This window comes from Saccoglossus kowalevskii, chromosome 9 (assembly GCF_978046115.1).
Source record: "Saccoglossus kowalevskii chromosome 9, keSacKowa6.1, whole genome shotgun sequence".
In the NCBI taxonomy this organism is placed as follows: Eukaryota; Metazoa; Hemichordata; class Enteropneusta; family Harrimaniidae; genus Saccoglossus; species Saccoglossus kowalevskii.
This window is the reverse complement of record NC_140649.1, coordinates 18,083,099-18,109,722: the sequence shown is the minus strand read 5'-3', so window position 1 is coordinate 18,109,722 and position 26,624 is coordinate 18,083,099. Positions and strand designations below refer to the sequence as shown.

Genomic DNA, 26,624 nt, shown 5'->3' with positions numbered 1-26,624 from the left:
CCCTAGCCACTCATTCTGTTCAAATTACTCCCTAGCCACTCATTCTGTTCACTTTACTCCCTAGCCACTTATTCTGTTCACTTTACTCCCTAGCCACTCATTCTTTTCACTTTACTCCCTAGCCACTTATTCAGTTCACTTTACTCCCTAGCCACTTATTCAAGTCATTTACTCCCTAGCCACTCATTCTGTTCACTTTACTTCCTAGCCACTCATTCTGTTCACTTTACTCCCTAGCCACTTATTCTGTTCACTTTACTCCCTAGCCACTTATTCTGTTCACTTTACTCCCAAGCCACCTATTCAGTTCACTTTACTCCCTAGCCACTCATTCTGTTCACTTTACTTCCTAGTCACTTATTCTGTTCACTTTACTCCCTAGCCACTCATTCTGTTCACTTTACTCCCTAGCCACTCATTCTGTTCACTTTACTCCCTAGCCACTCATTCTGTTCACTTTACTCCCTAGCCACTCATTCTGTTCACTTTACTCCCTAGTCACTTATTCTGTTCACTTTACTCCCTAGCCACTCATTCTGTTCACTTTACTCCCTAGCCACTCATTCTGTTCACTTTACTCCCTAGCCACTCATTCTGTTCACTTTTCTCCCTAGCCACTTATTCAGTTCATTCACTCCCTAGCCACTCTTTCTTTTCATTATGTTTACTCCCTAGCCTTTCTTTTTTTAGTCCCCGTTCGGACACAGTCCGAAAATGGGGACTTATGTTTTGCCCTGTGTGCGTCCGTCCGTCCGTGCGTCCGTCCGTCCGTGATCACCTGTATCTCGAACATGCATGGACCGATTAAGTTCAAACTTCACTCATACATCACACATTATATGGGACATATCCACATGCACTTTTTTCATGATCCGATTAACGATAGCCGAATAGCGGCCATTTTAAGGCCGAAAATGCATCAAAATCGCACATTTTCACCATTCCGGACCCGGATCTCAGTTATGCATGGACGGATTTTGTTCAAATTTGGTACATACATTAAACATAATAGGACCTTGATGCACGTCATTTTTTTTTTGGATCGGGTTCGAAATGGCCGACTGGCGGCCATTTTGTTTTAAAGAATTCAGTTCTGGATCCGTATCTGAGACATGCTTGGATTGATTGAGTTCAAACTTCACACACACAAGGTACATCATGTCACAAATATGTATGTGCATTTGTTTCATGATCTCATTAACGATAGCCAAATGGCGGCCGCTTTAAGGCCGAAAATGCATTGAAATCGCACATTTTCACCATTCCGGACCCGGATCTCAGTTATGCATGGACGGATTTCATTCAAATTTGGTACATACATTAAACATAATAGGACCTTGATGCACGTCATTTTTTTTTCGGATCAAGTTCGAAATAGCCGACTGGCGGCCATTTTGTTTTAAAGAATTCAGTTCTGGATCCGTATCCGAGACATGTCTGGATTGATCAAGTTCAAACTTCACACACACAAGGTACATCATGTCACAAATATGTATGTGTATTTGTTTCATGATCTCATTAACGATAGCCAAATGGGGGCCGCTTTAAGGCCGAAAATGCATTGAAATTGCACATTTTCACCATTCCGGACCCGTATCTCAGTTATGCATGGATGGATTTTGTTCAAATTTGGTACATACATTAAACATAATAGGACCTTGATGCACGTCTTTTTTTTTTTCGGATCAAGTTTGAAATGGCCGACTGGCGGCCATTTTGTTAAAGAATTCAGTTCTGGATCCGTATCCAAGACATGTCTGGATTGATCAAGTTCAAACTTCACACACACATGGTACATCATGTCACAAATAGATATGTGCATTTGTTTCATGATCTGCTTATGTTTTGCCCTGTGTGCGTCCGTGCGTCCGTGCGTCCGTGATCACCTGTATCTCGAACATGCATGGACCGATTAAGTTCAAACTTCACTCATACATCACACATTATATGGGACATATCCACATGCATTTTTTTCATGATCCGATTAACGATAGCCGAATAGCGGCCATTTTAAGGCCGAAAATGCATCAAAATCACGTATTTTCACAATTCCAGAACCGGATCTCAGTCATGCATGGATGGATTTTGTTCAGATTTAGCACAATGTGTTGTACATATGCAGGTGCATTTCGGTCATGATCTGCTTTGAATGTATATGTCTCTCAAATATGAACGGAACGGGGACGTGTCATTGACAATGACTTGTTTCACTTGACTTCCTAGCCACTCATTCTCAATGAACTCAATTTTTTAAACAGCCTCTCAAACCGGAAGAAACAAATGGTGTAATCTTGAAATATAATATATGGATATGGAAACAGAATGTCACTGAGTTTGGAATGCAGCACATATCTAGGAGATATGTACAATATTTAGGGTTTAACATGACAAAAACAACAGGAGAAGAATACAAATTTGATACAGTCGATTCAGCTACTACAGCCTATACTATTGAAGGTATGTTACCTTTCTATAACAGTCCTGTCAATGATTGGGTATCCTTCTCCATTATCTTGCACTTGCACTTGAATAATACAGCAGATTAAAATGACATAAAAAATAAACCACTGTACAGAATTCATTATTAGCTTATTAAAATGATCTGTCTAGTCATTGTCGTTCTCGTTGTTAACTTGTTTTTGACTCCTGTGTGCAAAGCACACAATGGGAGTCTTTGCAGTTATTTAGTGCTTCTGTATGCGTGCATGTGTGATACCGATTTTTGACAACAGAACCTACATTGTAATGACCCTCACTATTTTTATAATTTATATTTAATATTGAATCAAATTAAGTCAAGTTTGCATAGCTTAGGCTTAGTAAAGGGGAAAGATATATTTATATTAATATTAATATAATTGTACCACACCTTCCCCATTTACTAAACCTAAGCTTAGCATGGGATATTCAAATTTTATTTAATTAAACTCCAATTAAAACGCAACCTTATAAAGGAATGCATTTTAATTGAGTTCATAGCGCAACTATATTAAAAGTTAATCGTCACAACATTACATTACTCCTTATTTGTGCATAATTCCTCCAATACCTTCAGCACACAGGAGTTCTTTCTAAGCTTATTTTGATTTGTGGTTACAATAACTCAGGCAAACAATTCTTATCCGATCATCTTCAAATTTGAGCTCAATCGACAATTTTTTGAGTTCTGTCATTACCATAGAAACTTGCACACGCTAGTGTAAAAACGTTTCAATTTTGTCTGTATGTTCGATAGCTCATCAGAATGCTGAGAAACCAACAAATAAATTGTGCAAGCAAGAAAACCACCCCCCCCTTCACGTACGGAAACTGAGTGATGGTGCTATCATACTCATCTTTTGAGTTATAGTTAAAAATATTTGTGAAAAAGTAACTTAAAATTGTCTTCTCATGGTTACAATAGGTCAAACAATTTTTATCTGATCATCTTCAATTTTATGTTATACCGGTTAATTAGGCATAAAATAAAATATTTCCTGGACATGCAGAAATAAAATTTAATTTGCACTGCTGATCATAAGAACCAAATGTCAGTAGCATACTTCCCAGGATCTGTTTCATCGATAATGCAGTAACTGGAGTTGTTGTATGAATATCAACAAGTATCTTTTCTTTTTGCCAAAAAATCAGGTCTAGTATTTTTTTCTGGCAAAATGTTGCTCAGATAAAATTGCTGTTACATGAACTTTTATGTATCTCAAGCCAAGTAATTTATTATATACTTTGAGATTAATATATATATATATATATATATATATATATATATATATATATATATATATATATATATATATATATATATATATAAGGGTACACAGGTACTAGTACATACTACACCATTTTTTTATTTATATCCTCACAGAATCAGAGTAATAAACACAGTCTGGTTTGTATCTATACTAAATTCTTATTTGTCTTCTAATAATAGATTTTGAATAGGCAAGGTTGTAATAGTTTCCCCATGTTTTTATGAATGGTATATTATATTTTCAAATTAATACAACTCAGTAATAAATCTTGGATATGTTTCATTGCCATACATCTAAGCACTAACAACAAGGAAATTTACCATTCTGTAAAAAAAACTTATCAGCGTTTGTTAATTCCAATCTGCAGATTTTACCTTATATGGGTATGTGAACAATGTTTTTCACCAACATTGAACACATTACAGATCATTGGCATCACATTCACGATACTTTCTTTTGTTTACATTGGCTTTCCATCTGATAAACTCATAAAATGTTTGATCATAATTCTGAAGCTTATTCTGAAATGAGACTTCCATTTAGAGATCTTTTGACTGCCTGCCATATTTTAGGAATGTAAAAACAGTCCTTTCACTGCTCAGCAAAAAATTTCACACAGAGCAAAACTTTTTGTATAATAATAAGGTTAATATATATTCATCAGTCAAAACAAATGCTTTGCTGCCTTCATACATATTTTGCCATATTCGGTTGATAACTTATTTTTATTGACTGCAGGTACACATGCATATATTGAAAGCTGCATCTATCTACATGTAAATGTGAAGGGTCTTACCAAACAGTTATTGCACACGTATACATCTGAAAATAATGCACACAAGTGTTTATGGGCCAGTGGAATATCTTTGATTAAATAATATACATGTTCAGGGCCAGTGAAATACCTCCAGTGAAAAATAATGCACACAAGTTTTTAGGGCCAGTGGAATATCTTTGATTAAATAATATACATGTTCAGGGCCAGTGAAATACCTCCAGTGAAAAACAATGCACACAAGTGTTTATGGGCCAGTGGAATATCTTTGATTAAATAATATACATGTTCAGGGCCAGTGAAATACCTCCAGTGAAAAATAATGTACACAAGTATTTAGGGCCAGTTGAATATCTTTGATTAAATAATATACATGTTCAGGGCCAGTAGAATATCTTTGATTAAATAATATGCATGTTTAGGTCCAGTGAAATATCTTAGATTGAATAATATGCATGTTTTAGAGCCAGTGAATTATTACAGCTTATGTAAATATGCATATTTAGGGAGAGTGGGATATCTTAGATTCAATAATATGCATGTTCAGGGCTAGTAAAATATATTAGATTCCATAATATTCATGTTTAGTGGCAGCGAATTATGATGATTTATGTAATATACAAGTTTACGATTTAGAGTTATCATGAATTATCAAAAAATACTTTTATCAAAAATGCATTTGTATTAATAGTATTGGATACTACTCTAGAAGACCAGAAGATGCTTGCCTGTCAAAATTAATTTATATGGCAATATTTATACTTATTTAAGTGTTTTTGTGTTGCATGGTTTCAGATCTGAATAAAGATGAATATTACTTAGTTAAAATAACTGCAGAAAACAGTGCTGGAGAATCACCACCTGCTAGTTTAAGAATACCACCATATATGACTGGTAAGTATCTGTAACATTGCCATATTTGGTAAATTTCCTGACAGTTCTTAACATTGCCATACTTGGTAAATCACATGACAGTCCTTAACATTGCCATATTTGGTAAATTTCCTGACAGTTCTTAACATTGCCATATTTGGTAAATCACATGACAGTCCTTAACATTGCCATATTTGGTAAATCACCTGACATTCCCTATCATTGCCATATTTGGTAAGTTTGCTGACAGTCCTTAACAGGGCCTTATTTGGTAAATCACATGACAGTCCTTAACATTGCCATATTTGGAAAATCACCTGACATTCTCTAACATTGCCATATTTGGTAAATCACCTGGCATTCCCTATCATTGCCATATTTGGTAAATCACCTGACATTCCCTAACATTGCCATATTTGGTAAATCACCTGACATTCCCTATCATTGCCATATTTGGTAAATCACCTGACAGTCTCTAACATTGCCATATTTGGTAAATCACCTGACAGTCTCTAACATTGCCATATTTGGTAAATCACCTGACATTCCCTATCATTGCCATATTTGGTAAATCACCTGACAGTCTCTAACATTGCCATATTTGGTAAATCACCTGACAGTCTCTAACATTGCCATATTTGGTAAATCACCTGGCATTCCCTATCATTGCCATATTTGGTAAATCACCTGACATTCCCTAACATTGCCATATTTGGTAAATCACCTGACATTCCCTATCATTGCCATATTTGGTAAATCACCTGACAGTCTCTAACATTGTCATATTTGGTAAATCACCTGACATTCCCTATCATTGCCATATTTGGTAAATCACCTGACAGTCCTTAACATTGCCATATTTGGTAAATCACCTGACAGTCTCTATCATTGCCATATTTGGTAAATCACCTGACAGTCCTTAACATTGCCATATTTGGTAAATCACCTGACAGTCTCTATCATTGCCATATTTGGTAAATTACCTGTCATTCCTTCACATTGCCATATTTGGTAAATCACATTACAGTCTCTAACATTGCCATATTTGGTAAATTACCTGTCATTCCTTCACATTGCCATATTTGGTAAATCACATGACAGTCTCTAACATTGCCTTATTCGGTAAATCACCTGACAGTCCTTAACAGGGCCTTATTTGGTAAATCACATGACAGTCCTTAACATTGCCATATTTGGAAAATCACTTAACATTCTCTAACATTGCCATATTTGGTAAATCACCTGGCATTCCCTTTCATTGCCATATTTGGTAAATCACCTGGCATTCCCTATCATTGCCAAATTTGGTAAATCACCTGACAGTCTCTAACATTGCCATATTTGGTAGATCACCTGACATTCCCTAACATTGCCATATTTGGTAAATCACCTGACATTTCCTAACATTGCCATATTTGGTAAATCACCTGACCGTCTCTAACATTGCCATATTTGGTAAATCACCTGACAATCTCTATCAATGCCATATTTGGTAAATCACATCACAGTCCCTAACATTGCCATATTTTGTAAATCACCTGATAGTCCCTAACATTGCCATATTTGGTAAATCACATGACAGTCTCTAACATTGCCATATTTGGTAAATTACCTGACAGTCTCTAGCATTGCCATATTTTGTAAATCACATGACAGTCCCTAACATTGCCATATTTGGTAAATCACATGACAGTCTCTAACATTGCCATAGTTGGTAAATTACCTGTCATTCCTTCACATTGCCATATTTGGTAAATCATCTGACAGTCTCTAACATTGGCATATTTGGTAAATCACCTGACATTCCCTATCATTGCCATATTTGGTAAATCACCTGACAGTCTCTAACATTGCCATATTTTGTAAATCACATGACAGTCCCTAACATTGCCATATTTGGTAAATCACATGACAGTCTCTAACATTGCCATAGTTGGTAAATTACCTGTCATTCCTTCACATTGCCATATTTGGTAAATCATCTGACAGTCTCTAACATTGGCATATTTGGTAAATCACCTGACATTCCCTATCATTGCCATATTTGGTAAATCACCTGACAGTCTCTAACATTGCCATATTTGGTAAATCACCTGGCATTCCCTATCATTGCCATATTTGGTAAATCACCTGACAGTCCTTAACATTGCCATATTTGGAAAATCACCTGACATTCTCTAACATTGCCATATTTGGTAAATCACCTGACATTCCCTTTCATTGCCATATTTGGTAAATCACCTGGCATTCCCTATCATTGCCAAATTTGGTAAATCACCTGACAGTCTCTAACATTGCCATATTTGGTAAATCACCTGACATTCCCTAACATTGCCATATTTGGTAAATCACCTGACATTTCCTAACATTGCCATATTTGGTAAATCACCTGACCATCTCTAACATTGCCATATTTGGTAAATCACCTGACAATCTCTATCAATGCCATAGTTGGTAAATTACCTGTCATTCCTTCACATTGCCATATTTGGTAAATCATCTGACAGTCTCTAACATTGGCATATTTGGTAAATCACCTGACATTCCCTATCATTGCCATATTTGGTAAATCACCTGACAGTTCTTAACAGGGCCTTATTTGGTAAATCACATCACAGTCCCTAACATTGCCATATTTGGAAAATCACCTGACATTCTCTAACATTGCCATATTTGGTAAATCACCTGGCATTCCCTATCATTGCCATATTTGGTAAATCATCTGACATTCCCTAACATTGCCATATTTGGTAAATCACCTGACATTCCCTATCATTGCCATATTTGGTAAATCACCTGACAGTCTCTAACATTGCCATATTTTGTAAATCACCTGACAGTCTCTAACATTGTCATATTTGGTAAATAACCTGACATTCCCTAACATTGCCATATTTGGTAAATCACCTGACAGTCCTTAACATTGCCATATTTGGTAAATCACCTGACAGTCCTTAACATTGCCATATTTGGAAAATCACCTGACATTCTCTAACATTGCCATATTTGGTAAATCACCTGACATTCCCTTTCATTGCCATATTTGGTAAATCACCTGGCATTCCCTATCATTGCCATATTTGGTAAATCACCTGACAGTCCTTAACATTGCCATATTTGGAAAATCATCTGACATTCTCTAACATTGCCATATTTGGTAAATCACCTGACATTCCCTTTCATTGCCATATTTGGTAAATCACCTGACATTTCCTAACATTGCCATATTTGGTAAATCACCTGACCATCTCTAACATTGCCATATTTGGTAAATCACCTGACAATCTCTATCAATGCCATAGTTGGTAAATTACCTGTCATTCCTTCACATTGCCATATTTGGTAAATCATCTGACAGTCTCTAACATTGGCATATTTGGTAAATCACCTGACATTCCCTATCATTGCCATATTTGGTAAATCACCTGACAGTTCTTAACAGGGCCTTATTTGGTAAATCACATCACAGTCCCTAACATTGCCATATTTGGAAAATCACCTGACATTCTCTAACATTGCCATATTTGGTAAATCACCTGGCATTCCCTATCATTGCCATATTTGGTAAATCATCTGACATTCCCTAACATTGCCATATTTGGTAAATCACCTGACATTCCCTATCATTGCCATATTTGGTAAATCACCTGACAGTCTCTAACATTGCCATATTTTGTAAATCACCTGACAGTCTCTAACATTGTCATATTTGGTAAATAACCTGACATTCCCTAACATTGCCATATTTGGTAAATCACCTGACATTTCCTAACATTGCCATATTTGGTAAATCACCTGACCGTCTCTAACATTGCCATATTTGGTAAATCACCCGACAATCTCTATCAATGCCATATTTGGTAAATCACATCACAGTCCCTAACATTGCCATATTTTGTAAATCACCTGACAGTCCCTAACATTGCCATATTTGGTAAATTACCTGACGGTCTCTAGCATTGCCATATTTTGTAAATCACATGACAGTCTCTAACATTGCCATATTTGGTAAATCACATCACAGTCCCTAACATTGCCATATTTTGTAAATCACCTGACAGTCCCTAACATTGCCATATTTGGTAAATTACCTGACGGTCCCTAACATTGCCATATTTGGTAAATCACATGACAGTCTCTAACATTGCCATAGTTGGTAAATTACCTGTCATTCCTTCACATTGCCATATTTGGTAAATCCCTTGACAGTCCCTAACATTGTTACATGTATATTTGTCAAATCATGATACACATTATTTTTCAGTAACTGTGCCTAAAAGTAGATTGCAGATTGTTATTGTAGTGGTCTTTGTGGTTGCATCTGTTATTGGTGTTATTATAGCTTTCCTGATATTGAGACGGTCTTACCTTAAAATGAAACGTAAGGGGATCTTTAAACCTGTACCACAAGTCTCTTTTCCATTTAAGGTGAGATTCAATTTCGGTTTTTAACACCTAATGACAACTTACTGTATACTGTAACAACTTCCTACTGGGTTATAACGACATCCTACTGTGCTGTAATGATACCTTACCATGCTGCAATGCAATACTGTGGAATACTTTATTTTCGCTGAAAAGGCTTTTTGGGCGTTTTGCTTGGAATTTATTTTCACTGATTTTTGATGAGATTAATGTAAAATATAAGAAAAAATGTATATTCGCTGGATTTTATTTTCACGGAATCATCCCTTCAGCGAAAATAGCGAAAATAAATTCCAAGCGAAAATAAAGTATTCTACAGTATTACTGAATTGTAATGGCACATTATTGTACAGTAATGGCACATTATTGTACTGTAATGGCACATTATTGTACTGTAATGGCACATTATTGTACTGTAATGGCACATTATTGTACTGTAATGGCACATTATTGTACTGTGATGGCACATTATTGTACTGTAATGGCACATTATTGTACTGTAATGGCACATTATTGTACTGTAATGGCACATTATTGTACTGTAATGGCACATTATTATACTGTAATGACACATTATTGTACTGTAATGACACATTATTGTACTGTGATGGCACATTATTGTACTGTAATGGCACATTATTGTACTGTAATGGCACATTATTGTACTGTAATGGCACATTATTGTACTGTAATGGCACATTATTATACTGTAATGACACATTATTGTACTGTAATGACACATTATTGTACTGTGATGGCACATTATTGTACTGTAATAGCACATTATTGTGCTGTATTGAAACTGAGATGTTAAGGCACCCCAATGTGTTGTAATGACACTATGATTTTATGACACAGTGACCTAATTGTGCGGTATTGATGCTATGATTTAATGACACCTTACTGTGCTGTATTGATGCTATGATTTAATGACACCTTATTGGGCTTTATCGACGCTATGATTTAATGACACCTTATTGTGGTATATTGACAGTAATTTAATGTCACCTTACTGTGCTGTATTGACACTGTGATTTAATGACACCTAACTGTGCTATATTGACAGTGATTTAATGACACCTTACTGTGCTATATTGACAGTGATTTAATGACACCTCAATGCACTGTATTGACACTGTGATTTAATGACACCTTACTGTGTCATATTTACAGTGATTAAATATCACCTTACTGTGGTGTATCAACACTATAATTTAATGACATCTGTCTGGGCTGTATTGACACTATGATTTAATGACACTTTACAGTGATGTGTTGACACTATAGTTTAATGTCGCCATACTGGGCTGTATTGACACTATGATTTAATGACACCTTACTGTGATGTATTAATATTATAGTTTAATGTCACCATACTGGGCTGTATTGACACTATGATTTAATGACACTTTACAGTGATGTGTTGACACTATAGTTTAATGTCACCATACTGGGCTGTATTGACACTATGATTTAATGACACCTTAGTGTGATGTATTAATACTATAGTTTAATGTCACCATACTATAGTGTATTGACACTATGATTTAATGACACCTTACTGTGATGTATTAATACTGTAGTTTAATGTCACCATACTGGGCTGTATTGACACTATGATTTAATGACACTTTACAGAGATGTGTTGACACTATAGTTTAATGTCGCCATACTGGGCTGTATTGACACTATGATTTAATGACACTTTACTGTGATGTATTAATACTGTAGTTTAATGTCACCATACTGGGCTGTATTGACACTATGATTTAATGACACTTTACAGAGATGTGTTGACACTATAGTTTAATGTCGCCATACTGGGCTGTATTGACACTATGATTTAATGACACCTTACTGTGATGTATTAATACTATAGTTTAATGTCACCATACTGGGCTGTATTGACACTATGATTTAATGACACCTTACTGTGATGTATTAATACTGTAGTTTAATGTCACCATACTGGGCTGTATTGACACTATGATTTAATGACACCTTACTGTGATATATTAATATTATAGTTTAATGTCACCATACTATAGTGTATTGACACTATGATTTAATGACACCTTACTGTGATGTATTAATACTGTAGTTTAATGTCGCCATACTGGGCTGTATTGACACTATGATTTAATGACACCTTACTGTGATGTATCAATACTGTAGTTTAATGTCACCATACTGGGCTGTATTGACACTATGATTTAATGACACTTTACAGAGATGTGTTGACACTATAGTTTAATGTCGCCATACTGGGCTGTATTGACACTATGATTTAATGACACCTTACTGTGATGTATTAATACTATAGTTTAATGTCACCATACTGGGCTGTATTGACACTATGATTTAATGACACTTTACTGTGATGTATTAATACTATAGTTTAATGTCACCATACTGGGCTGTATTGACACTATGATTTAATGACACCTTACTGTGATATATTAATATTATAGTTTAATGTCACCATACTGGGCTGTATTGACACTATGATTTAATGACACTTTACAGTGATGTGTTGACACTATAGTTTAATGTCACCATACTGGGCTGTATTGACACTATGATTTAATGACACCTTACTGTGATATATTAATATTATAGTTTAATGTCACCATACTGGGCTGTATTGACACTATGATTTAATGACACTTTACTGTGATGTATTAATACTATAGTTTAATGTCACCATACTGGGCTGTATTGACACTATGATTTAATGACACCTTACTGTGATATATTAATATTATAGTTTAATGTCACCATACTGGGCTGTATTGACACTATGATTTAATGACACCTTACTGTGATATATTAATATTATAGTTTAATGTCACCATACTGGGCTGTATTGACACTATGATTTAATGACACTTTACTGTGATGTATTAATACTATAGTTTAATGTCACCATACTGGGCTGTATTGACACTATGATTTAATGACACCTTACTGTGATGTATTAATACTATAGTTTAATGTCACCATACTGGGCTGTATTGACACTATGATTTAATGACACTTTACTGTGATGTATTAATACTATAGTTTAATGTCACCATACTGGGCTGTATTGACACTATGATTTAATGACACCTTACTGTGATATATTAATATTATAGTTTAATGTCACCATACTGGGCTGTATTGACACTATGATTTAATGTCACCATACTGTGATGTGTTGACACTATAGTTTAACGTCACCATACTGGGCTGTATTGACACTATGATTTAATGACACTTTACAGTGATGTATTAATACTATAGTTTAATGTCACCATACTGGGCTGTATTGACACTATGATTTAATGACACCTTACTGTGATGTATTAATATTATAGTTTAATGTCACCATACTGGGCTGTATTGACACTATGATTTAATGACACTTTACAGTGATGTATTAATACTATAGTTTAATGTCACCATACTGGGCTGTATTGACACTATGATTTAATGACACCTTACTGTGATGTATTAATATTATAGTTTAATGTCACCATACTATGGTGTATTGACACTATGATTTAATGACACCTTACTGTGATGTATTATTAATAATAATAATAATAATAATAATAACTTTATTTAATTAAGCGCAACAATTCCAACATATGAAGATCAAAGGCGCTGATACAATAAACAATCAGTCAAATATTAAAAGCACATTTAAATAAGTGCGTTTTCAGTCTGGATTTAAAAATGTTTACTGAAGGACTAGAACGAACAGACAGAGGTAATTCATTAAAAAGTTTAGGACCTAAATTTTCAAAAGCACGGTCTTTGTATAACACCTTGGACTTTTTACTACACATCTGACGAGTTTTAATAAGAAACTTCGATTCAGATCTTAAACTACGACTCAGTACATAAAATTCGATTAATTCACATAGATAATTTGGGGCAAAACCATACAAAGATTTATACACTAGTAAAAGTAATTTGAAATTGATTCTTTGTACAATTGGTAACCAATGAAGTTTAATAAAAATGTCTGTAATGTGGTCATATTTTCGAGCACGAGTGACAAGGCGGGCTGCTGCATTTTGTACACGAATAAGAGGTTTTATCTTAGTTACAGGGAGACCAGACAATAATGAATTACAGCTGTCTAAGCGAGAAGATATGAAAGCATGTACCAACTTTTCAGTATCAGATTGGGATAATGATTTACGAATACGATTAATATTTCTTAGATGGGAATATCCAGATCTACAAATAGTAGAAATGTGTGTTTCCATAGATAGCTGCGAATCAAACAAGACACCTAAGTTTCTAGCACTTGACGAAGCACTAACCAATTCTTCACCAATTGCGATACTAGACAAAGGACACAAGTCTTGTGAGAATCTCCGAGATGATATGCACACAAATTCAGTTTTCGACACATTCAAAAGTAGGAAATTACAAGACATCCAATCGCTAACATCTTGAATACATGTTTGAAGTATCACCCGGGCGCAAATTTTATCATCTTCAGAAACCGATAAATAAATCTGTGTGTCATCTGCGTAAAAATGATATTTTACGCCGTGACGTCGCAATAACTCGCCCAATGGACGCATGTACATTGAGAACAATAATGGCCCTAAAACGGAGCCCTGTGGAACACCAGTTTCTAATATAGACGTCATATCAGAAAATACATTTCCAATTTTCACTTTTTGAATGCGGTTACTCAAATACGACTCAAACCATTTGATGATGAGACCATTTAAACCAAAATTTGATCTCAATCTATCGATGAGAATCCTGTGATTCACAGTATCAAAAGTGGCTGAAAGATCCAAAAGTACGAGAGCAACTGAATACTTAGAATTATCAATACTGCATAGTACATCGTTAGCGACCCGCAGAAGAGCCGTTTCAGTGTTATGTGCGGTCCGATACGCTGATTGAAACTCTTCATACAACGAATAATTCTCTAAATGTTGTTTTACTCTGGATGCAACAACACGTTCAAGGACTTTAGATATAAAAGACAAATTAGAAATCGGTCGATAATTTTTCAGCATGTTTGAATCCAACAATGCTTTCTTGAGCAGCGGTTTAATCAGTGCACATTTCATTTTCTCAGGAACACTTCCAGTGCGAAGTGATTCATTTATGATATCTGTTCCAGGTGAAAGCAGGATAGAAAGGATCTTTTCATTTTTTAATATATTAGTGGGTAAACAGTCCAAATCACACGAAGCCGACGACGATTTTTTTATAATTTTAATTATTTCATCCTCCGTGGTTTGTTCAAAACATTCCAATTCATCACCAGAGAACTTGTGCAGTTCGTTAAAACGGTTTCCATTCAATAAATTTAGATTTAGTCCTTGATTGATTTTCTTAATCTTATCCACAAAAAACACGCTAAAGCGATTCGCTAAATTTATTTTGTTATCGTGAATCGGCAACGCATTCAAATTATTTGTCGAGCCTAAAAGACCATTTACGATGGAAAACAGTTTTCTTTGGTCACTATTACAATCCGCGATCTTATCAGCGAAATAACTCCTACATGATACATCAATAAGATCATTAACTTTATTTCGTTTAGATTTGTAGATTTGGCGATGGACAGTTAAACCAGTTCGCCGCCACGTCCATTTAGCTTTACGGCATTCAGTGCGGGCGTGGTAAATATCAACATTTATCCACGGCTCGGCCACATGATTGTGAACAGTCTTTTCCTTCATGGGGGCATGTTTGTCAAGCATTTCCGATACAGCAGTGTTGAAAATACGTAACTTAGCTGTAGAATCTACCTGGTCAACTGTTCTCGTACACCCAGATTCGAGTAGATCAGATGCGAAATTATCCCTATCAAAGTTCTTGAAGCTGCGATAAGTAATTTTGGTATGATTTGATGTATTATCATGATGATTTGACAAACTAAAGAAAATGGGATAGTGATCAGAGATTGCTGCGGCCTGGTTCACTTCCAATGATAACACAATATTCTCACGGGTAATAATTAAATCCAAAATGTTACCAGAACGATGGGTAGGTTTGTCTACTAGCTGCACTAAATCATGCATTTTTAAAAGTTCCAGAAATCTGCAGGTGTCACGATTGTCTGGCTTATTAAAATGAATGTTAAAATCTCCAAGGTAGACGATTGGTGTAGTATCCAAAACGTTAATGTCTAGAAGAGCCGAGAAATCCGATAAAAATCCATTAAATGTCAGTTTATTAGAAAAACTGGGAGGCGGGCGGTACATGAGAATGTATCTAATACGTCCATGTTTTGAATCAACAGTGATCTCTAACCACTCAAACGATGAAAATGTTTGCGAGCATGATGTATTTACTTTTGCGGTAGTTTTATGAATGATGGCTATACCACCTCCAGCACCTGTAAGACGAGGAAACTGTCTACACTTAAAGCCACTTGGAGTCAACTCAACGACGATAGGTCCGTCACTGACATCACCTTTCAGCCATGTTTCCGTGAGAAATAAATAATCCAAATCATGATATAAGATCATCTCATTTAATGCACACGATTTATTCCTAACTGAACGAGAATTTAATAATCCACATTTTAACTCTGACATAAACTTCGATCGGGATGTGTGCTGTAGGTCAATAGAGGTCAAATTGGTAGAGTCCACTCCGAAATTTCCAGATTTGCGACGATAACGATAATGTTCAGCAGAAAAAACGTTGTAAATAACAGGAATAATATTAGCATCATATGGCTCATGTACAGTGGTATTAAACCCAGATAGTTGAACTAATGCAGATAATCTAGGAACAACAATAACTTGGTTGTCCGAAATCGGATGTGTAGTCAAGTGAACAGTAATTGAGTGCCTAATATGCGATCCCGCTCGTCGACAACGTTGTCTCCAGATGGAATTATCTTTAGTGGTTTGTATAACATGGTGTGTTAGATTTGCGAAATGTTGCTTGCGTAGTTTTAGTAACTGTAGTGTGTTATAAACGATTCGTGGCGACATGTCCAGAGTTGCAATTTATCAAAGCAGTGTCAGAAACAATTATCTGCAACAGGTAGTACGCGGAAAAACTTGCTTCTATTCATATGAGTAATGGACAATGTGGCGATTTCAGCATGGGCGTCATGTGAAAAACGTTTTGGACAGAATTCACGGCAACACAAATATATAGACGAACATCAACAAACCAAAAAGTTGCACTAATACTTAACATAAACGAGGAATCCAATGAAGATAATCACACAAAACCATAAAATCCGTAAAACGTAGTAAAACTGGACTGTACTTATCCAAGTTGGCAGCAGCAAAACAGCGCCCTCATCATCAGCCTATTAATACTATAGTTTAATGTCACCATACTGGACTGTATTGACACTATGATTTAATGACACTTTACAGTGATGTGTTGACACTATAGTTTAATGTCACCATACTGGACTGTATTGACACTATGATTTAATGACACTTTACAGTGATGTGTTGACACTATAGTTTAATGTCACCATACTGGGCTGTATTGACACTATGATTTAATGACACTTTACAGTGATGTGTTGACACTATAGTTTAATGTCACCATACTGGACTGTATTGACACTATGATTTAATGACACTTTACAGTGATGTGTTGACACTATAGTTTAATGTCACCATACTGGACTGTATTGACACTATGATTTAATGACACTTTACAGTGATGTGTTGACACTATAGTTTAATGTCACCATACTGGACTGTATTGACACTATGATTTAATGACACTTTACAGTGATGTGTTGACACTATAGTTTAATGTCACCATACTGGACTGTATTGACACTATGATTTAATGACACTTTACAGTGATGTGTTGACACTATAGTTTAATGTCACCATACTGGACTGTATTGACACTATGATTTAATGACACTTTACAGTGATGTGTTGACACTATAGTTTAATGTCACCATACTGGACTGTATTGACACTATGATTTAATGACACTTTACAGTGATGTGTTGACACTATAGTTTAATGTCACCATACTGGACTATATTGACACTATGATTTAATGACACTTTACAGTGATGTGTTGACACTATAGTTTAATGTCACCATACTGGACTGTATTGACACTATGATTTAATGACACTTTACAGTGATGTGTTGACACTATAGTTTAATGTCACCATACTAGACTGTATTGACACTATGATTTAATGACACTTTACAGAGATGTGTTGACACTATAGTTTAATGTCACCATACTGGACTGTATTGACACTGTGATTTAATGACACTTTACAGAGATGTGTTGACACTATAGTTTAATGTCACCATACTGGACTGTATTGACACTATGATTTAATGACACTTTACAGAGATGTGTTGACACTATAGTTTAATGTCACCATACTGGGCTGTATTGACACTATGATTTAATGACACTTTACTGTGATGTATTAATACTATAGTTTAATGTCACCATACTGGGCTGTATTGACACTATGATTTAATGACACTTTACTGTGATGTGTTGACACTATAGTTTAATGTCACCATACTGGGCTGTATTAACACTATGATTTAATGACACTTTACTGTGATGTATTGACACTGTGATTTAATGACATCTTACTGTGCTATATTGACAGTGATTTAATGACACCTCACTGCACTGTATTGACACTGTGATTTAATGACACCTTACTGTGCTATATTGACACTGTGATTTAATGACACTTTACTGTGATGTATTTACACTGTGATTTAATGTCACCTCAATGCACTGTGTTGGCACTGTGATTTAATGACACCTCACTGCACTGTGTCGACACTGTGATTTAATGACATCTTACTGTACTATATTGACAGTGATTTAATGACACCTCACTGCACTGTATTGACACTGTGATTTAATGACATCTTACTGTGCTATATTGACAGTGATTTAATGACACCTCACTGCACTGTATTGACAGTGATTTAATGACACCTCACTGCACTGTATTGACACTGTGATGTAATGACATCTTACTGTGCTATATTGACAGTGATTTAATGACACCTCACTGCACTGTATTGACACTGTGATTTAATGACATCTTACTGTGCTATATTGACAGTGATTTAATGACACCTCACTGCACTGTATTGACACTGTGATTTAATGACACCTTACTGTGCTATATTGACACTGTGATTTAATGACACTTTACTGTGATGTATTTACACTGTGATTTAATGTCACCTCACTGCACTGTGTTGACACTGTGATTTAAGGACACCTCACTGCACTGTGTTGACACTGTGATTTAATGACATCTTACTGTGCTATATTGACAGTGATTTAATGACACCTCACTTCACTGTATTGACACTGTGATTTAATGACATCTTACTGTGCTATATTGACAGTGATTTAATGACACCTCACTGCACTGTATAGACACTGTGATTTAATGACACCTTACTGTGCTATATTGACACTGTGATTTAATGACACTTTACTGTGATGTATTTACACTGTGATTTAATGTCACCTCACTGCACTGTGTTGACACTGTGATTTAATGACACCGCACTGCACTGTGTTGACACTGTGATTTAATGACATCTTACTGTGCTATATTGACACTGTGATTTAATGACATCTTACTGTGGTATATTGACAGTGATTTAATGACACCTCACTGCACTATATTGACACTGTGATTTAATGACACCTTACTGTGCTATATTGACACTATGATTTAATGACACTTTACAGTGATGTGTTGACACTATAGTTTAATGTCACCATACTGGGCTGTATTGACACTATGATTTAATGACACTTTACAGAGATGTGTTGACACTATAGTTTAATGTCACCATACTGGACTGTATTGACACTATGATTTAATGACACTTTACAGTGATGTGTTGACACTATAGTTTAATGTCACCATACTGGACTGTATTGACACTATGATTTAATGACACTTTACAGTGATGTGTTGACACTATAGTTTAACTTCACCATACTGGACTGTATTGACACTATGATTTAATGACACTTTACAGTGATGTGTTGACACTATAGTTTAATGTCACCATACTGGACTGTATTGACACTATGATTTAATGACACTTTACAGTGATGTGTTGACACTATAGTTTAACGTCACCATACTGGACTGTATTGACACTATGATTTAATGACACTTTACAGTGATGTGTTGACACTATAGTTTAATGTCACCATACTGGACTGTATTGACACTATGATTTAATGACACTTTACAGTGATGTGTTGACACTATAGTTTAATGTCACCATACTGGGCTGTATTGACACTATGATTTAATGACACTTTACAGAGATGTGTTGACACTATAGTTTAATGTCACCATACTGGACAGTGATGTGTTGACACTATAGTTTAATGTCACCATACTGGACTGTATTGACACTATGATTTAATGACACTTTACAGTGATGTGTTGACACTATAGTTTAATGTCACCATACTGGACTGTATTGACACTATGATTTAATGACACTTTACAGTGATGTGTTGACACTATAGTTTAATGTCACCATACTGGACTGTATTGACACTATGATTTAATGACACTTTACAGAGATGTGTTGACAATATAGTTTAATGTCACCATACTGGACTGTATTGACACTATGATTTAATGACACTTTACAGAGATGTGTTGACACTATAGTTTAATGTCACCATACTGGGCTGTATTGACACTATGATTTAATGACACTTTACAGTGATGTGTTGACACTATAGTTTAATGTCACCATACTGGACTGTATTGACACTATGATTTAATGACACTTTACAGAGATGTGTTGACACTATAGTTTAATGTCACCATACTGGGCTGTATTGACACTATGATTTAATGACACTTTACAGTGATGTGTTGACACTATAGTTTAATGTCACCATACTGGACTGTATTGACACTATGATTTAATGACACTTTACAGTGATGTGTTGACACTATATTTTAATGTCACCATACTGGGCTGTATTGACACTATGATTTAATGACACTTTACAGAGATGTGTTGACACTATAGTTTAATGTCACCATACTGGACTGTATTGACACTATGATTTAATGACACTTTACAGTGATGTGTTGACACTATAGTTTAATGTCACCATACTGGACTGTATTGACACTATGATTTAATGACACTTTACAGTGATGTGTTGACACTATAGTTTAATGTCACCATACTGGGCTGTATTGACACTATGATTTAATGACACTTTGCAGTGATGTGTTGACACTATAGTTTAATGTCACCATACTGGACTGTATTGACACTATGATTTAATGACACTTTACAGTGATGTGTTGACACTATAGTTTAATGTCACCATACTGGACTGTATTGACACTCTGATTTAATGACACTTTACAGAGATGTGTTGACACTATAGTTTAATGTCACCATACTGGGCTGTATTGACACTATGATTTAATGACACTTTACAGAGATGTGTTGACACTATAGTTTAATGTCACCATACTGGGCTGTATTGACACTATGATTTAATGACACTTTACTGTGATGTATTAATACTATAGTTTAATGTCACCATACTGGGCTGTATTGACACTATGATTTAATGACACTTTACTGTGATGTGTTGACACTATAGTTTAATGTCACCATACTGGGCTGTATTAACACTATGATTTAATGACACTTTACTGTGATGTATTGACACTGTGATTTAATGACATCTTACTGTGCTATATTGACAGTGATTTAATGACACCTCACTGCACTGTATTGACACTGTGATTTAATGACACCTTACTGTGCTATATTGACACTGTGATTTAATGACACTTTACTGTGATGTATTTACACTGTGATTTAATGTCACCTCACTGCACTGTGTTGGCACTGTGATTTAATGACACCTCACTGCACTGTGTCGACACTGTGATTTAATGACATCTTACTGTACTATATTGACAGTGATTTAATGACACCTCACTGCACTGTATTGACACTGATTTAATGACATCTTACTGTGCTATATTGACAGTGATTTAATGACACCTCACTGCACTGTATTGACAGTGATTTAATGACACCTCACTGCACTGTATTGACACTGTGATGTAATGACATCTTACTGTGCTATATTGACAGTGATTTAATGACACCTCACTGCACTGTATTGACACTGTGATTTAATGACATCTTACTGTGCTATATTGACAGTGATTTAATGACACCTCACTGCACTGTATTGACACTGTGATTTAATGACACCTTACTGTGCTATATTGACACTGTGATTTAATGACACTTTACTGTGATGTATTTACACTGTGATTTAATGTCACCTCACTGCACTGTGTTGACACTGTGATTTAAGGACACCTCACTGCACTGTGTTGACACTGTGATTTAATGACATCTTACTGTGCTATATTGACAGTGATTTAATGACACCTCACTTCACTGTATTGACACTGTGATTTAATGACATCTTACTGTGCTATATTGACAGTGATTTAATGACACCTCACTGCACTGTATAGACACTGTGATTTAATGACACCTTACTGTGCTATATTGACACTGTGATTTAATGACACTTTACTGTGATGTATTTACACTGTGATTTAATGTCACCTCACTGCACTGTGTTGACACTGTGATTTAATGACACCGCACTGCACTGTGTTGACACTGTGATTTAATGACATCTTACTGTGCTATATTGACACTGTGATTTAATGACATCTTACTGTGGTATATTGACACTATGATTTAATGACACTTTACAGTGATGTGTTGACACTATAGTTTAATGTCACCATACTGGGCTGTATTGACACTATGATTTAATGACACTTTACAGAGATGTGTTGACACTATAGTTTAATGTCACCATACTGGACTGTATTGACACTATGATTTAATGACACTTTACAGTGATGTGTTGACACTATAGTTTAATGTCACCATACTGGACTGTATTGACACTATGATTTAATGACACTTTACAGTGATGTGTTGACACTATAGTTTAACTTCACCATACTGGACTGTATTGACACTATGATTTAATGACACTTTACAGTGATGTGTTGACACTATAGTTTAATGTCACCATACTGGACTGTATTGACACTATGATTTAATGACACTTTACAGTGATGTGTTGACACTATAGTTTAACGTCACCATACTGGACTGTATTGACACTATGATTTAATGACACTTTACAGTGATGTGTTGACACTATAGTTTAATGTCACCATACTGGACTGTATTGACACTATGATTTAATGACACTTTACAGTGATGTGTTGACACTATAGTTTAATGTCACCATACTGGGCTGTATTGACACTATGATTTAATGACACTTTACAGAGATGTGTTGACACTATAGTTTAATGTCACCATACTGGACAGTGATGTGTTGACACTATAGTTTAATGTCACCATACTGGACTGTATTGACACTATGATTTAATGACACTTTACAGTGATGTGTTGACACTATAGTTTAATGTCACCATACTGGACTGTATTGACACTATGATTTAATGACACTTTACAGTGATGTGTTGACAATATAGTTTAATGTCACCATACTGGACTGTATTGACACTATGATTTAATGACACTTTACAGTGATGTGTTGACACTATAGTTTAATGTCACCATACTGGACTGTATTGACACTATGATTTAATGACACTTTACAGTGATGTGTTGACACTATAGTTTAATGTCACCATACTGGACTGTATTGACACTATGATTTAATGACACTTTACAGAGATGTGTTGACAATATAGTTTAATGTCACCATACTGGACTGTATTGACACTATGATTTAATGACACTTTACAGAGATGTGTTGACACTATAGTTTAATGTCACCATACTGGGCTGTATTGACACTATGATTTAATGACACTTTACAGTGATGTGTTGACACTATAGTTTAATGTCACCATACTGGACTGTATTGACACTATGATTTAATGACACTTTACAGAGATGTGTTGACACTATAGTTTAATGTCACCATACTGGGCTGTATTGACACTATGATTTAATGACACTTTACAGTGATGTGTTGACACTATAGTTTAATGTCACCATACTGGACTGTATTGACACTATGATTTAATGACACTTTACAGTGATGTGTTGACACTATATTTTAATGTCACCATACTGGGCTGTATTGACACTATGATTTAATGACACTTTACAGAGATGTGTTGACACTATAGTTTAATGTCACCATACTGGACTGTATTGACACTATGATTTAATGACACTTTACAGTGATGTGTTGACACTATAGTTTAATGTCACCATACTGGACTGTATTGACACTATGATTTAATGACACTTTACAGTGATGTGTTGACACTATAGTTTAATGTCACCATACTGGGCTGTATTGACACTATGATTTAATGACACTTTGCAGTGATGTGTTGACACTATAGTTTAATGTCACCATACTGGACTGTATTGACACTATGATTTAATGACACTTTAGAGTGATGTGTTGACACTATAGTTTAATGTCACCATACTGGACTGTATTGACACTCTGATTTAATGACACTTTACAGAGATGTGTTGACACTATAGTTTAATGTCACCATACTGGGCTGTATTGACACTATGATTTAATGACACTTTACAGTGATGTGTTGACACTATAGTTTAATGTCACCATACTGGACTGTATTGACACTATGATTTAATGACACTTTACAGTGATGTGTTGACACTATAGTTTAATGTCACCATACTGGGCTGTATTGACACTATGATTTAATGACACTTTACAGAGATGTGTTGACACTATAGTTTAATGTCACCATACTGGACTGTATTGACACTATGATTTAATGACACTTTACAGAGATGTGTTGACACTATAGTTTAATGTCACCATACTGGACTGTATTTACACTATGATTTAATGACACTTTACAGTGATGTGTTGACACTATAGTTTAATGTCACCATACTGGACTGTATTGACACTATGATTTAATGACACTTTACAGTGATGTGTTGACACTATAGTTTAACGTCACCATACTGGACTGTATTGACACTATGATTTAATGACACTTTACAGTGATGTGTTGACACTATAGTTTAATGTCACCATACTGGACTGTATTGACACTATGATTTAATGACACTTTACAGTGATGTGTTGACACTATAGTTTAATGTCACCATACTGGACTGTATTGACACTATGATTTAATGACACTTTACAGTGATGTGTTGACACTATAGTTTAACTTCACCATACTGGACTGTATTGACACTATGATTTAATGACACTTTACAGTGATGTGTTGACACTATAGTTTAATGTCACCATACTGGACTGTATTGACACTATGATTTAATGACACTTTACAGTGATGTGTTGACACTATAGTTTAATGTCACCATACTGGGCTGTATTGACACTATGATTTAATGACACTTTACAGTGATGTGTTGACACTATAGTTTAACGTCACCATACTGGGCTGTATTGACACTATGATTTAATGACACTTTACAGTGATGTGTTGACACTATAGTTTAATGTCACCATACTGGGCTGTATTGACACTATGATTTAATGACACCTTACTGTGATGTATTAATACTATAGTTTAATGTCACCATACTGGGCTGTATTGACACTATGATTTAATGACACCTTAGTGTGATGTATTAATACTATAGTTTAATGTCACCATACTATTGTGTATTGACACTATGATTTAATGACACCTTACTGTGATGTATTAATACTATAGTTTAATGTCACCATACTGGGCTGTATTGACACTATGATTTAATGACACCTTACTGTGATGTATTAATACTATAGTTTAATGTCACCATACTGGGCTGTATTGACACTATGATTTAATGACACTTTACTGTGATGTATTAATACTATAGTTTAATGTCACCATACTGGGCTGTATTGACACTATGATTTAATGACACTTTACTGTGATGTGTTGACACTATAGTTTAATGTCACCATACTGGGCTGTATTAACACTATGATTTAATGACACCTTACTGTGATGTATCAACACTATAGTTTAACGTCACCATACTGGGCTGTATTGACACTATGATTTAATGACACTTTACTGTGATGTATTAATACTATAGTTTAATGTCACCATACTGGGCTGTATTGACACTATGATTTAATGACACTTTACTGTGATGTATTGACACTGTGATTTAATGACATCTTACTGTGCTATATTGACAGTGATTTAATGACACCTCACTGCACTGTATTGACACTGTGATTTAATGACACCTTACTGTGCTATATTGATACTGTGATTTAATGACACTTTACTGTGATGTATTTACACTGTGATTTAATGTCACCTCACTGCACTGTGTTGGCACTGTGATTTAATGACACCTCACTGCACTGTGTCGACACTGTGATTTAATGACATCTTACTGTACTATATTGACAGTGATTTAATGACACCTCACTGCACTGTATTGACACTGTGATTTAATGACATCTTACTGTGCTATATTGACAGTGATTTAATGACACCTCACTGCACTGTATTGACAGTGATTTAATGACACCTCACTGCACTGTATTGACACTGTGATTTAATGACATCTTACTGTGCTATATTGACAGTGATTTAATGACACCTCACTGCACTGTATTGACACTGTGATTTAATGACATCTTACTGTGCTATATTGACAGTGATTTAACGACACCTCACTGCACTGTATTGACACTGTGATTTAATGACATCTTACTGT

The 26,624-nt window shown here is 35.2% G+C and overlaps 1 protein-coding gene across 4 annotated transcripts in view; it reads left to right on the top strand.

The window, feature by feature from the left end:
- Positions 1-26,624, top strand: part of LOC146738929 (uncharacterized) — a 110,684-nt gene that overhangs the window by 48,738 nt on the left and 35,322 nt on the right. For all 4 annotated transcript variants that reach the window (XR_014930384.1, XM_085503246.1, XM_085503247.1 and 1 more), the window contains 3 exons: positions 2,259-2,457; positions 5,320-5,418; positions 9,662-9,825. Coding sequence is in view for 3 of the 4 variants with exons in the window: in XM_085503246.1 (XP_085359372.1) it covers positions 2,259-2,457; positions 5,320-5,418; positions 9,662-9,825 (462 nt within the window). In the remaining variant the exon portion in view is untranslated. The remainder of the gene's footprint in view (positions 1-2,258; positions 2,458-5,319; positions 5,419-9,661; positions 9,826-26,624) is intronic.